The sequence below is a fragment of the Pipistrellus hanaki genome (genome assembly GCF_964339955.1).
Source record: "Pipistrellus hanaki genome assembly, chromosome: 11".
Taxonomy (NCBI): Eukaryota; Metazoa; Chordata; class Mammalia; order Chiroptera; family Vespertilionidae; genus Pipistrellus; species Pipistrellus hanaki.
Genome location: NC_140513.1, coordinates 66,852,988 through 66,867,398, shown reverse-complemented (window position 1 = coordinate 66,867,398; position 14,411 = coordinate 66,852,988). Strand labels below are relative to the sequence as shown.

The 14,411-nt window shown below is 46.5% G+C and overlaps 1 protein-coding gene across 1 annotated transcript; it reads left to right on the top strand.

Annotated features, from left to right (window-relative positions):
• The first annotated feature begins 4,970 nt into the window (after positions 1-4,970).
• Positions 4,971-9,234, top strand: LOC311629981 (procathepsin L-like). Its single transcript, XM_084898617.1, has 8 exons — positions 4,971-5,091; positions 5,566-5,702; positions 5,997-6,119; positions 6,222-6,368; positions 6,558-6,782; positions 7,204-7,366; positions 8,216-8,333; positions 8,821-9,234. The coding sequence occupies exons 2-8, from the start codon at positions 5,577-5,579 to the stop codon at positions 8,918-8,920; spliced, it is 1,002 nt and encodes a 333-aa protein (XP_084754743.1). The 5' UTR covers positions 4,971-5,091; positions 5,566-5,576; the 3' UTR covers positions 8,921-9,234.
• Positions 9,235-14,411: the final 5,177 nt, after the last annotated feature.

The following is a 14,411-nucleotide window of genomic DNA, read 5'->3' as shown; positions in this document are numbered from 1 at the left end:
ATTGGGCGATAAAATAATGAAGTCAAGGTGTTTGTATCTTTTTTTATTTTATTGATTTTTTACAGAGAGGAAGGGAGAGAGATAGAGAGCTAGAAATGTCAATGAGAGAGAAATGTCGACCAGCTGCCTCTTGCATGCCCCTACTGGGGATGTGCCCACAACCAACGTACATGCCTCTGACCAGAATCGAACCTGAGACCTTTCAGTTCACAGACCGACGCTCCACCACTGAGCCAAACCAGCTTTGGCAGAAGTCAAGGTGTTTGAAAGCTGTTGTCTCTATGAAGGAGTGGGGGTTGTAACCCCACGCACCATTCTTTTGACTTTGTTTCTGTAAACGTTGACTGAGTCATATGTAGCTTATAGAGGAACAGCGTGTTTGCATTAGAATCTTAGGAACTAACTTCAGAAGGTACAGATGTCAACCTTCAGTTACCCAGTTCTGGGCAATTTGCTGACCTTCCAGCATAGAACCAGGAGGACACAGAACCAGGGTGATGAAGCCCAGGATGACTCACACCAGACCATCACTTGAGCAGTTTCAATATCCTTATTGGAATGGACTGTACTGGCTTGCAAATAGAGAACTTTTCAACCCCCGCACCTGATTTATTTGTTTGGCTTTCCCTCTCCTCCTTATAAAAACCTTGACCAGGGTGTAGCGGTCTGGCAGACTCGGGATGTCAGTGACCGAGTTGTCTGGTTAAGGGCCAGGGGCCATTCCCCCCCACCACCACCACCACTTTCCAGTGAACTTGACTAGTTCTTCCCCCTCAAGAGAGATGGAGAGAAGCATTCCCGCCACCCCCCTTCCCCCAGCAGATCCAACCTTGGGGCTTTGGAGACCCCCACCCACCTGACCCCTAGTGGATCTACCCTGCTGAGGTTGGGCCAAAATCCAGGACAGACTGAGCCATATGACTGTGGTAGGTAACATACCCACCATCTTCCCAGAATCCTGACAAGCACCTGCCTCAGGGGAGATCCCCTAGCCCCAACCTCCTGACTCTGCCAGGGGCTATTTCAATGACTGAGCCTAGCAGACAGCCAGCAGAGAGAAGCTATTTTCAAGGTGCCTTGGGACTTCTGGTGACCTACCTCTGGACGTGGGACTGAAAAAAGCCATCCTTGGTGTGCTGCTTGGACCTTCCCGCATACACCCAATCACATCAGAGGCAGCCACACACTGTGGATAACTTGTCACTCCAAACCGGTGGCTGAAGTCAGGCACAGATAGCATTTGCCATTGGTCTGCTCCAGAGTCCCTCCCAACAGGCTCCAAACCAACACACGCAGTACCAGCCTCAGACAACATCACAATAGATCCAATTAGCTTCAAAAAACAGCATATCCACAGGGAGATACTGGTGGGCACCAAACCCTGTTGAGGCTAATTCCACTTCGTGTGGTCAGCACCAGCATACCAGCTGACATGCAATGGTCGGGGTGGAGCCTCACAGGCAGGTAGTTTGAGAATGGATCCCAGGCACAAATGCACCAGCAGCAATCAAGATTCAGTTACAGCAGGCAGGCCCACATATCCCACCCCAGGGGCATTCCTATGGTACTCAGCTCAGGTGATCAAGGACACTGTGCCACTGGGTCCCACCAGACACCTACTACATAAGGCCACCCCACAAAGACTGTGAGTCACAGATCTATCTACTACATAGAAACAAACAAAAAGAGGCAGCCAAAATGAGGAGAAGAAGATACAGACCCCAAATGAAAGAACAGGAAAACACTCCAGAAAAAGATCTAAATGAAATGGAGTCAAGCAACTTATCCAACACAGAGTTCAAAGTAATAGTTATAAAGATGGTCAAGGAACTTAGTGAGAACTACAACAGCATGAAAAGGGACATTCGAGAAGTATGTTTTGGAGAGGAGAAAATGGCGGCTGAACAGGCAGACCTGTTGGGCACCTCGTCCCAGGGCCAGGCTGGAAATACAACTAAATTGGAAAACATTCTCCTGGAATTTCTAGCTGAAGAGGTGACTTATAACAAGGAAGAACAGAAGGCACCTGCAGGCGGGTAGGAAGGGTGAGATCATGAGGGGGGATTGCCCAGAGCATACACACCCACCTGCGGCCCGAAGCAGCTGACCTGTGGTGCCTCCGGACCTGCGGCAGCCTGACCCTCAATGCCCATATCATCCAAGCAGCTAAAAAGGTCGCAAGACCCAGCAGACCTGAGCCACTAGAGGAGAAAGCTGCATTTTTTTAATTCTTAAATTTTTTTTTTAAATTTTTTATCTCTAAACTCAGAGCACAGGAGTTTTCCTTTGCAACTATACACCCAAGGCATTGGTGCAAGGAGGCAGGTGTGAACTTGAGGGCCTGAGGTCAGGTGGGGGAGAGGAAGCAGTAGACAGAAGTCCTGCATTGGATCCCTCAAATGCTTCCAAACCAAATGGCGATTTCCTGCCCTGTGGGATCAGCCTGCCAGCCCCTGCATTTTGAGTTTACTGAGGGGACAAAGGCAGAGGCAGAGCTTACGGCCTGAACTGTCTCAAGGAGCCCTCAGTGATAGGTGCAGCGTGTGGCCACCCCCCTCCCCCCCCCACTGTTCTAAGAACCAGACTGTTAGACACTCCAGGGTTCCAGCTGACAAATGATGCTGGGAGAATGGGATATCTACATGCGAAAGAATGACATTGAACTTTTACCTTACACCATATGCAAATATTAAAACAAAGTGGACCATTGCCCGACAGATGCTGCACAGATCTTTAGCTAGAGAACTCTCTGGAACCATTAAAGAGATCCTGGGGACTGCCCAGTCTGTGGGGTGCAATGTTGATGGCCGCCACCCTCATGACATCATAGATCAGGGGTCTTCAAACTACGGCCCGTGGGCCACATGCGGCCCGCAGAGGAGTCTGATCCGGCCCGCCAGGTTTTTTGGGCAGTGAGCACAGCCGAGGTGTTACAGTAGGAATTAGTAGTTCATATAGTCCGGCCCTCCAGCTCTCTGAGGGACCGTGATCTGGCCCCCACTTTAAAAAGTTTGAGGACCCCTGTCATAGATGATATCAACAGTGGTGCAGTGGAATGTCTGGCTAGTTAAGAACTACAAAGGAAAAGAACTCAAATAAAGATCATTTTGACAAGCAAAATGAATAAATAAATAAATAAAACAAAATGGACCAAAGACTAAATGTAACAGCTAAAACTATAAAACTTTAGATGAAAACCAAAGGCTAGTCCAATAATAACCAAAGAAAAAATATATAAATCAAACTTCATCAAAATTAAAAACTTTTGGGTATCAAAGGATGCTGTCAACTTAATAAAATACAATTCACAGGATTTGAAAAACTGTTTGCAAATCATATCATATTCAGATTACAACCCTTTGAGTATAATTCTGGAAAATGGAAAATGTTCCAGCTACTGTGGAAAACAGAAAAAAAAATTAAGCATAGAATTGCCATACCCAGTAAATCCACTTCGGCTATATTCTCTAAGCAATGAAAACATTCTGAACATGGATGGTGGTGATGGTTGCACAACAATGTGAATGGAGTTAATGCCACTCATTGTACACTTAAAATTGTTTAAAAAAAATACATCACATTTTTGTTATATACGTATATCCAGAGTAAAAATAAAAAGCACACAAAAAATACTATTCATCTGGTAGTGCTTCTGGAAGGTTTATTAATTAGTCTTAAATAGGAATTTTTATCAAAAGATTTCAAAATATGCATAGAAAATGGTGAAGTGGGAAGGGAAATGAGATATTGATAATATTTTTTTTCCTAGAAAATATATTCAGCAATGAATATTTTTTGTAATAAAATGAACAAACTTATTTCTGGTTTGTGTCCCTTAAAGTCCTAATGATATACATTAATATTTAACATGTAAATATATTTTCCCAAGCTGTCATTTAAATCCTGATATTAAATGCAAATTAAAAATCATTGCCTGGCAGGGGGACTCAGTGGTTGAGCTTTGACTTATGAACCAGGAGGTCACGGTTCTATATATTCCAGGTCAGGGCACATGCCAGGGTTGCAGGCTCATCCCCAGTAGGGGGCATGCAGGAGGCAGCCAATCAATGATTCTTTCTCATCATTGATGTTTCTCTCTCTCCCTCTCTGTCTCTCTCTCTCTCCCCAAAATCAATTATATATATATATATATATATATATATATATATATATATATATATATATTTAAATCATTGTAGTGAATGTCACTAAAGTAAAGTTCTTAAATTAAACCTCAAGAAAAGCTTATTGAAGAAGACATAACAATCCATAACGCAGAGAGTGGGGAGGTAAAAGCAGTTTCTATTTCCTCCTTTATTAAACATTTTTCTGTAAACAACTCCTTTCTGTGGATTTTGAGAGAAGCCTGTGATGGAGAAAATCCCTGCCTGGGGAAGACTGGACAGGGGCACTAGGAATGCCAGCCTTCCCTGGAGACCCTCCCGTGCGTCCCCTCTCCTCCCCAGGAGATGGACCGTGACCGACCACCGTGTCTGCGTTGGGGCACTGTCACTCCGCTCCGGATTCTTCCCAAACCCGCTGCGCTCCCCTGCGAACAGTGAGCGCCCATCCGTCTGCGGCTCCGCTCCCGCAGCCCCCGGTGTGTGCGGGATGAGCCGGAGCCTCGGGACTGGATGGTCTGTTCCCGGCGTCCCGAGGTTTAACCAGGACCGGGACCAAAGGGCACTGGGTTACACCGGAGTCCGCCGGGGGCATCCCATATCTTTTTTTCTCGTAAACCACCCTCTGCGCACATAAACTCGGGGTATTTGTTGATCCAGGTCCCCCGGGAGGCGCGGGACCCTCCTCACAGTTGTCCGGAGGCGCCCAGCTCGCCTCCCCCCAGCCCACTGAGGCCCCCGCTCTGTCCGGGACCAGCTGGGGACCCAGCGGGGTCCGGAGCCAAGTCCCCGCGCCCGAGGTCCCGCCCACAGCCGGCTCCGCCAATCCCGCTGCGAGCTGGCGGTGGGGGCGGGGCGGGGCCGGGCGGATCCCCGGGACCTTAAATGGGCGCCCGGAGGCCCGGCCTAGCTCCGCAGACTCTGGACCCGCTCCGGCTGGCCGCTGTTGGCACAGCTGCCCCCTCCGCAGGTGAGCGCCCCCTCTCAGCACTCCCACCCCCCTCAAGCCGGGGCGTGGAGCGGCAGGGCCACCCGAGAACTAGGGCCGCCGTCATCCATCCTTGGGGTCGAGGGTTTGGTGGGGGGGTCCCCGGAATCGAGATCCCCAGGTCTGACCGAGCGGACCGCTGGGTTGTGGGGCCGCTGCTCCCTGCACCGTCAGATCCTCTGGCAGCGCCTGTTTGCGCGGAGAGCGGGCACGCGCAGCACGCCTCTGGCAGGGCGGGGCTGCAGCTGGCTCCCTGGCCCCCGGGAGCCTCACCCTCTCCAGGCTTGGGAAGGGGGTCTCTGGGCTGTTTTTCTCCACCCACATCCTCAGCCTTCCGCCACAGTCCTGTGTGCTTCCTTGGGAGGGTCAATTAAATGTTTTACTCCAGGTCTCCGAGGAAGGATTCAGGGGAAGGATTGGTCTAATCAGATCACTCATTTCCCCCCTCCTTTCTAGGTTTTTGAAACATGAATCCTTCGCTCCTCCTGACTGCCCTTTGCGTGGGAATAGCCTCGGCTGCTCCAAAACTCGATCCCAGAGCAGACGCACAGTGGAACCAGTGGAAGGCAACACACGGGAAACGCTATAATGAGGTTGCTAACATCTGAAAAGGTCCAGAGGGACCCCCTAGAACACGGTTCTTGCTGTTGGGAGTTTATAGCGGAGAGTAGCTTCTGGAGACTGGCTCTTAACAGGCCATAACGTCATGGCCCCCATTACTGACACCATGGGCCACGCACCCTTGCCGCCAGGGTGCTGGAGGACAGCTCCCAGGGGTGCAGAGCCGCCCCAGACAGTGGTTTGTGTTCTGTCTGCAAATCCACGTGGTGAAGGTGAGTTGGGTTTTCGGTAGAAATGAACACGTCGTGGTCTGTGCTTGCCTCTAGAATGAAGAAGGATGGAGGAGAGCGGTGTGGGAGAAGAACATGAAAATGATCGAACTGCACAACCAGGAACACGGCCAAGGGAGACATAACTTCACCATGGCCATGAATGCCTTCGGCGACATGGTGAGTGCGGCCTCGGAGGCTTCGCTTTGTGTGCTTCCTCTCCTCGGTACTTTTAGCAGAATAACTCTTCCTTTATAACATTCTGTGTCTTTTTCCTGGAAGACCAGTGAGGAGTTCAGGCAGGCAAGGAATGGTTTTCAAAACCAGAAGCACAAGAAGGGGGAAATGTTCCAAGAACCTGCCTTAGCCGAGGTGCCCCGATCTGTGGACTGGAGAGAGAACGGCTGGGTCACGCCTGTGAAGGACCAGGTATGGCCGTGCCCGCAGATCACCCGCTCCCCACGAGTACGGCCGTGCAGGCCCTGCTCTCCGTGCTGCGGGAGGCCGCGGAACTATGTGCAGTTCGCTGTTTTTAAAAACAGTTTCCAGATAGGTCGTCTGCTGCCAAAGAATTGCTATTTGTTTTATAGAATGAGCACTTTTGAATTTTGTTTTCAGGGTCAGTGTGGTTCTTGTTGGGCTTTTAGTGCAACTGGATCCCTTGAAGGACAGATGTTCCGGAAAACTGGCAAACTTGTCTCGCTGAGCGAGCAGAACCTGGTGGACTGCTCCCGCGATCAGGGCAATGAGGGCTGCAATGGTGGCCTCATGGATAATGCCTTCCTGTACGTCAAGGACAACCAAGGCCTGGACACAGAGGAATCCTATCCATATTGTGGAACGGTAAAACACATGCCTTATCATTCTAGCTCTGCTTTTGAGTGTTGAGCACTTCAGAGAAAACACTTACCATATTTAGAACTCACATTTAAGCCTGGAGAATCTGTATCTGTAAACTGTCCAAGCTGCCAGGTTCTCTGTTTAGATGGTCAATGTATAGCTGTTCCTGCTTCTGTGTTACATGAGATTTACATATCATTCTCTTTATAGGAGAAGTTTCTCATGGCCAGGGAGACCGAGACGATCACATTGAATATACATATTCCAGCTAGTTTCTCAATTTCAAAGCAACCGATAGCCCTTCACCTCCTGGGATGCTTTATATCAAACTTGGCCTAGAAATCATTAAACTGCAACTTGACTTGAACTCATGTTCCCCGGGAGGTATGATATAATCACGTCTCTTCCGTTTGGCCTTTAAAAGGATGACACTTGCAAATACAAGCCTGAGTTTTCTGCTGCCAATGACACTGGCTTCGTGGACATCCGTAAGAACGAGAGGTCCCTTATGAGAGCAGTGGCCAGTGTGGGGCCCATTTCCGTGGCTATCGATGCAAGCCTTGCATCCTTCCAGTTCTATGAAAAAGGTGAGGGTTTGTCTTTACATAAATTCAGGCAGAAATATTATAAAACCACCCTGACATACAGCAAGACCGACTCTTTGGCATGTGGAATTCCTGGATGTGTGGGTTTAACATAGATGTGCATTCTACACATGTAATATTTGTGCCAGATATTGTCCATCTGACATGACTTAAACCATATGCCCATGATCTTAAGTGCCTCATAAATAGATCAAATACCTACATAATTTGGCTGATATAGCTTCATTTACTTTACTTTTTAAAAAAATATATATTTTATTGATTTTTTACAGAGAGGAAGGGAGAGGGAGAGAGAGTTAGAAACGTCGATGAGAGAGAAACATCGACCAGCTGCCTCTTGCACACCCCCTTCCCAGGGATGTGCCCGCAACCAATGTACATGCCCTTGACAGGAATTGAACCTGGGACCTTTCAGTCCGCAGATCGACACTCTACCACTGAGCTAAACCAGTTTCGGCCATTTACTTTACTTTTAAGAAATTGTTAGACCTTTAAAATATTCCGAGAATTTTACTACTAAATGAAAACTGGAAGAAACCTTGGCTCAGGTAATTTTGTGTTTTGTTTGTTTTCGTAGGTTGATATCCTAAAAGTAGAATATTTTCAACCAGTGGTCTTTTATCCCTCTTGACAAGATGTTTCTAAAAATGATAGTATTACAGGAGGGCCTAACTCCCAGCCTCGGTTTTTAAAATCTTGCTTTTAAATCTTACCTGGATTTGTGTAATCTAACTGAATTTTGAGACGCCTCTCTTACTGTGGTTGGTAGGCAAACTTACTGTCAGTTCTTACCTGGAGATCTGAACCCCAGCAATGACTTCTGTCTCTTAGGCATTTATTATGATCCGGACTGCAGCAGCGAGGACCTGGATCATGGTGTTCTGGTGGTTGGCTATGGCTTTGAAGGAGGAGAATCGGATAACAATAAATATTGGATTGTCAAGAACAGGTATAAAATGCCAGAAATACTTATATTTTATTGTGGAAAGGGAATCCTTTTCGAAATCAGTATTTGGACATATGTCCTCAAAACTTGGAGCACAATTCTGAAACCCCAGAAGTCCTTATCCCACTTAGGGTGAACCGAGACATGAATGTTGGATTGTAACATTAAGATACGGTCCCAAGCTTGCTAGGGCGTTGATACCGTTTTGGTACCAATGCATTTCTAAATTTGAAAATGTTCTTAATTCTGAAACACACCTGGCCCCAAGAGTCCTCTTTTTCAGTCTCTAATTTTGCAGTTCTGTGCAAGATTTAGGGATAGAAACATGTACAGGTTCGGAACCCAGCCCTGAGCAAGAGCAGCGATCTCTCCTGCTTCTTTCTGAATCTGTCTGGGCCTCAGGTGCGCTGTTTATGCATCTGGTGTTATTGTTGATAAACATAAATGTGTCTGGTTGCTTGTGTGAAACGGAAACCCTCTCTTCTTTCAGCTGGGGCACAAAGTGGGGCACGCATGGCTACATAAAGATGGCCAAGGACCGGGATAACCACTGTGGGATCGCCTCCATGGCCAGCTACCCTACTGTGTGAGACGGTGGTGATGGAGATGTGATGAAGAACAGAATAACCAGAGGATGAATATGATCTCAAAACTCGTCAGAACCCTGGCCGATGTGGGTCAGTGGTTAGAGTGTCAGCCCAAGCAACTGAGGGTCTCGGGTTCAGTTTCCAGTCAAGGGCATATACTTGGATTGTAGGTTTGATCCAGACCCCCGTGAAGGCCTGTGTGGGAGGCAACCAATCGACGTCTCTCTCACATCGATGTTTCTTTCTTCCTCTACTCTCTCTCTCTACCTCTCTCTTGTCCATTCTCTTTCTCTCTAAAAATAAATAAATAAATAAATGGGAAAAAAAGTCCTCAGGTGGGAATTATCAACAACAACAAAATAAACAAACAAAAAACCAAAACCCTGCTCAGACCTGTGGGATAAAACAGTTGAGTCATTGAATATCCAAGCTGTGATTTGAATTCTGCAACATTTTACACTGGCAAAATGTTTCACTTCTTTAATTATTGTGTTAACAGTTTGTATGATTGACTTGCCTAATAACTTTTGCATTTTTATGTTTTAAAAAAATGTACACATTTTTATCTTTTAAAATAAAACTTAATTTTGAAATAGAGGTGGAGCTTCTATTTGTTTTTAAGTCATGAACATTTTGTATAGTGAAACATACAAAACATGTGATTGGGCTCTGGAGGCATAACTGAATGTGCTAGTGGCCATTCTACTTATAAGCAGACAGATCTGATGTTTGTTGTCCATTGGCTGTGTCTGACTCAATGCTTAAATGAAGCAAAATTTAACAAAGAATCCATAAAGGACAAAAGTACGTTATTTTAATAAATAAAATTCACATATTAAATAAGAGATTACACATACAAAGGATTTCCAGAGTAGAAAGGAGCTTGAGAGGTCATGGCTATTGCACAAGATGGTTACAGTCCAGATGAGTGACAGGGCAAATGTCACAGGCCAGTTTCTGAAGCATCATCTCCAACTGTTCCTAAGGCCATGGGGCTACTTTGCAGTTGAGAAAGGACACAACCTAAAGGTTCGCCAAGCAACGGCCACCAGGGGTGAGGGATGAGCTCTGGATTTGAGGCTGGGCTTCAGAATTAGTGCTGTGGTCTCGGAGGTGGGCGATGGGTGAGGGTCAAAAGTGATAGGCCTGCCAAAACCGGTTTGGCTCAGTGGATAGAGTGTCAGCCTGGGGACTGAAAGGTCCCGGGTTCGATTCCGGTCAAGGGCATGTACCTTGGTTGTGGGCACATCCCCAGTAGGGGGTGTGCAAGAGGCAGCTGATCGATGATTCTCATCGATGTTTCTAACTCTATCCCTCTCTCTTCCTCTCTGTAAAAAGTCAATAAATATATATATATTAAAAAAAAAATGATAGGCCTAATTCACCTAGCTACCTTATATCTGAATTTATTTCAAAACAAAAACAGCAACCTAATTCTACATTCTGCAGGCTAAAGAAGCACATAGTTCCATTTGTTGTCTATTTCCACTCAAGGAACTATGAAGAGCAGGTGGAAGTATTTAGTTAATAGACCCCGCAATTACATAGGAAGACATGGAGTATAGGCAGCTGGGACTCCGCCCCCAGGCCTCCAGCAGCCTCTGTTCAAGTCCGTCTGTGCTGGACCATGTGCCCTGCAAGACCCTCATGTGGCCTTCCCTGGCAGGTCTTTAAGTTTATGACTCTGTGACCTGAAATGACAAATGTGTTTAGAGTGAAACCCTGTGGGTTCTGTGATCAGACTAACAAGTGTGTTCACAGGAAGATTGGGGAGCCTTCCAAGCTGAACCCCTCTTGCTGCTTGGTACCAATGTTGAAACATGTGGGATCGATGTGCCCCCACAGTGCCCCAGTCATCACCCGTGGGAGTCACAAGTGGGAGCTGGTGCTTTAGGGAGAGGAAGGCCTGGGAACACCAGCAGGAGGAGGAATCTGACAGGAACCCAGGGGAGCCAGGCAATGAGACAGGATAAAGGCGGTGTCTGAGCAGAGACTTGTGATCAGCATCTCTGAGAAAAGAGAAGCCACATTTAGGGAAAGTGGGGAAAGAGTGAGCTGAGGTGTGGGAGATGAGGCCGGGTCCACACATGGGTTTTACAGACACGGGGGCCCCTGGGAGTGCGGTGAAAAGACTGTTCTGGTTAACTGTTTCTGTAAAAATCTACCCTAAATATCACAGCTTCACAGTAACCATCTTTCCCATCTCCCGTCTGGCTTAGCTGGGGGTTACCGCTGGAAGTCTCTCCTGCATTGTGCCTAAGTTGTCTGTAGGTCTGGCGGGGCTCACAGCCAAGCGGACTCATGTGACCGTCCCGGATGCTGCTGACCAGAGATCACTGCATGGCGTGGGCGCCCACAGCACAGAGACTGCCTCTGAGAGGGCTGTCTCTGGAGGCAGGTGCCAGGGGAGGACTGGCCAGGCTACTTAGGACCTTGTCTAGTCCCCAGTGGGGTTTCTGCTGCTGTATTAGAGGATGTCACAGAGAGAGCCCGGGTTCCAAGGAGGGGGCTGGGGCGAGGTCACTAGCAGAAGAGTCTGTGACATGGAAGCCATGGCGGTGGCCATCTTTGGAAAATGCAAACCTGCACATTTCGTCTTGGGAAATCCACTGGAAAGAATGTCTTTGGGAATGTCATCTTGCTTCACCATAACAGGCCAGCTCAGGCTGCTGTCCCTGGAATTCCGGAAGTTCAGACCAAGATTCTGAGAAATGGCCCAGGTGCTGAAAGGAATGAAAGACTGGGGCCTCTCAGATGTCCAAATGATTAAACACATTTTATAAGGTGTTGCCATTTTTAAAGACATACATATTTAAACTTAGGGAACGTTTCAAATCGAACGATGTCTAAATGATTAAACAGGTATCAGAAGTTTCTGGAACTTTCAAATTAACTTAACTTGTGGAGCGTTCCAAGCCAAAGCTATCATATTTTTAAAATAGGTCAATGAACAAAGATTAAATAAAGCAGAAAACAAATTTCGATTACACAAAAGTCTTGTCTGAAACATAAAGTTACTATCAGAAGCTGGAAGAGGCAACAGAACTTTCAGCTTCTGCAACCTCAGAGGGAATATTGCCCCGCAGACACTCTTGGTTGGAATTCTAGCCTCAAGAGGGTGAGCACCAAGCCTGCAAGTGTATGATCAGCGAATGTCAGCTGGGCTCTGACGCTCCTGGGCACCGCTGGACTCATGTTCTCCTCAGCTGCCCAGGGCACAGCTGGCCTCCGCTGAGCAGGACAAATTAGACTTGCTAACCAAGGAAAAGATCTGTCCACTCCACATGGTTCGCATCAAGATCGAGTTTTCTTTTCACAGGTGTTTATTTAGTGTCTTAGGCTTCTGCTGAGCTCAAACAATCTTACCCGTCCACAGGGGAATCAAGTAAGACAGGAGACATTTAAGAAATCCATCATGATGTAGCATGGGTATCACGGGTAGCAGGGAATTTAAGGATCTGCCACACAAGAAAAAGGGCACAAGAAGGGTTGGAAATCTTTTGCCTCCTCACATATCCTCTCGTCTAAATCCAGCACTGGCTGGGTTCCACACCAGAGACCATGATACCTTATGGAACAGCATTCTCACTCATCAAAATGCACGTAAGACACACGTGGCCTCTTTATTCTCTGGTGAAATATGGTAGCAACCATACTTTGGTAAAAACTGCTGTTTGAATTTGAACCCTTCTAGTCTGGCTCCTGCACCTGATTATACACAGGATAGTAACCTCAGCAATTTTCCCTTGCCTGGGACCAGGAACTACAGGAGATTGATTCCCACTGACTCAGTAGCTTCAGGGGTAGAAACTGTAGATAACCTTTAGAGACTAGCTGCTGAGCTCTGCTTCTGTATTATCGGCTATCACAAGATAGGGCCGAATTCCAATGTCCAGCGGGATGTGACTGGGAACGACCCTATTCCTAGCCTTTAGAATTTAGAATTTGGAACAAAGGAAAATTCTTGTGGTTTAAGCCTTTAAAAGGACTGCCTACTCCTTTAACGGGGTGGTCGTGTGGAGTCCATCTGTGTGTGGTACTCTTGGGTATCAGTCTTCCTTCCAAGGAGAAGATAGGTTCCTGGGGATGAGCTGCATTCCCCAATGGAAAGCCCAGAAAACACAGCCTCCAGAAGAGTCAACCATTTCCCTGCTGGGAACCTTCATTTATCTTCTTCCCATGCATCTTCCCAGCTATCAGACGTGGTTCAGGCCATTCTAAGAGGCGGTGAGATACCATCAGGGAAGAAGAATGCCTAAAACCTCGAATACAGTATTCTGTAATGTTTTGAAATATTCTTTTACTCTAATTGTCTTTGTGTGTGTTTTCTGTGCCCTTCCCTGTAGGCTTCTCCGCGCCGCGCCCCCCCCCCCCCCCCCCCGCCGTGTGTACCAGGCTCCTCCCTCACATCTGAAAGTGGCTGAACTGTCACCCTCTCCATGAAGCCTGTCACTGCCCAGAACAAAAATTAGAATAACCTTCCCTAGCATTGCTCTTCTCTTCCCTGTTTACTTTCCCCACAGTATTCATACCACCGGACACACACTTTCATTTTGATTGCTTTTGTTTATTGTGTCTCTGCACACATTAGCACTGAATCTATATAGAGATCAAGAAGTTTTGTTCACCTCTCTATTCTCAGCACTAAGGATAGGACCTGGCAAACAGCAGGCACACAAGAAAATCTGCTGCCAGGAGGAAATGACCTGCCTGAGTTATGTGTGAGGACATTGTCAGGGTTTTAAGAGTCAAGCAGTGAAATAAAGCTAAGTCCCCTTTTGGTACTCTATCCTCCACACACATCCCTCTTCCTCAGGGAATTGCCACAATTATTAATTCACCGATAGAAAGAGTCCTCTTTTTTTGGTCTTTACCTGAAAACACATGCAATTTTGTTGTGTGCTTTTTAAATTTTTTACAAAAATGGCATTCTGTCATATCTATTTGCAAAATGCCTTTTCCACCTACCATTTATAGCTTAGTCATAGGCCCTTATTTGTATTTCAGACTGAGATGGCTAATTTTTTTAAATCCTCACTCAAGAATTTATTTATTTGTTTATTTATTTATTTATTTATTTATTTATTTTTAGGGAGAGAGGAAGGTAGAGGCAAAGAAAGAAACATTCATCAGTTGCCTCTTGTACACACCATGACAGGGATCAAACCCTCAGCCTAGGTGTGCACCCTGACCAAGGATCAAACCCAAAACGTTTTGGTGTCTGGGATGAACCTCCAATCACCTGAGCCACCAGGTCAGGACACTGAGGTGGTTACGTCCAGTTGTTCTGCCATTTGGTCTATTTGCATATTAGCCTTTTATTATATAGGACACACATTTAAATATACATATAATGTATATATTCAATATATATTTTTATTTTATGAGAAATAAAATGAATCACTACAGGATAAGACACTAGGTTCAAATTTTAAGCCAACCACGGTAAATCTTAACTGATCACTGTCCTTTTTTTTTTTTTTTTTTAATATAT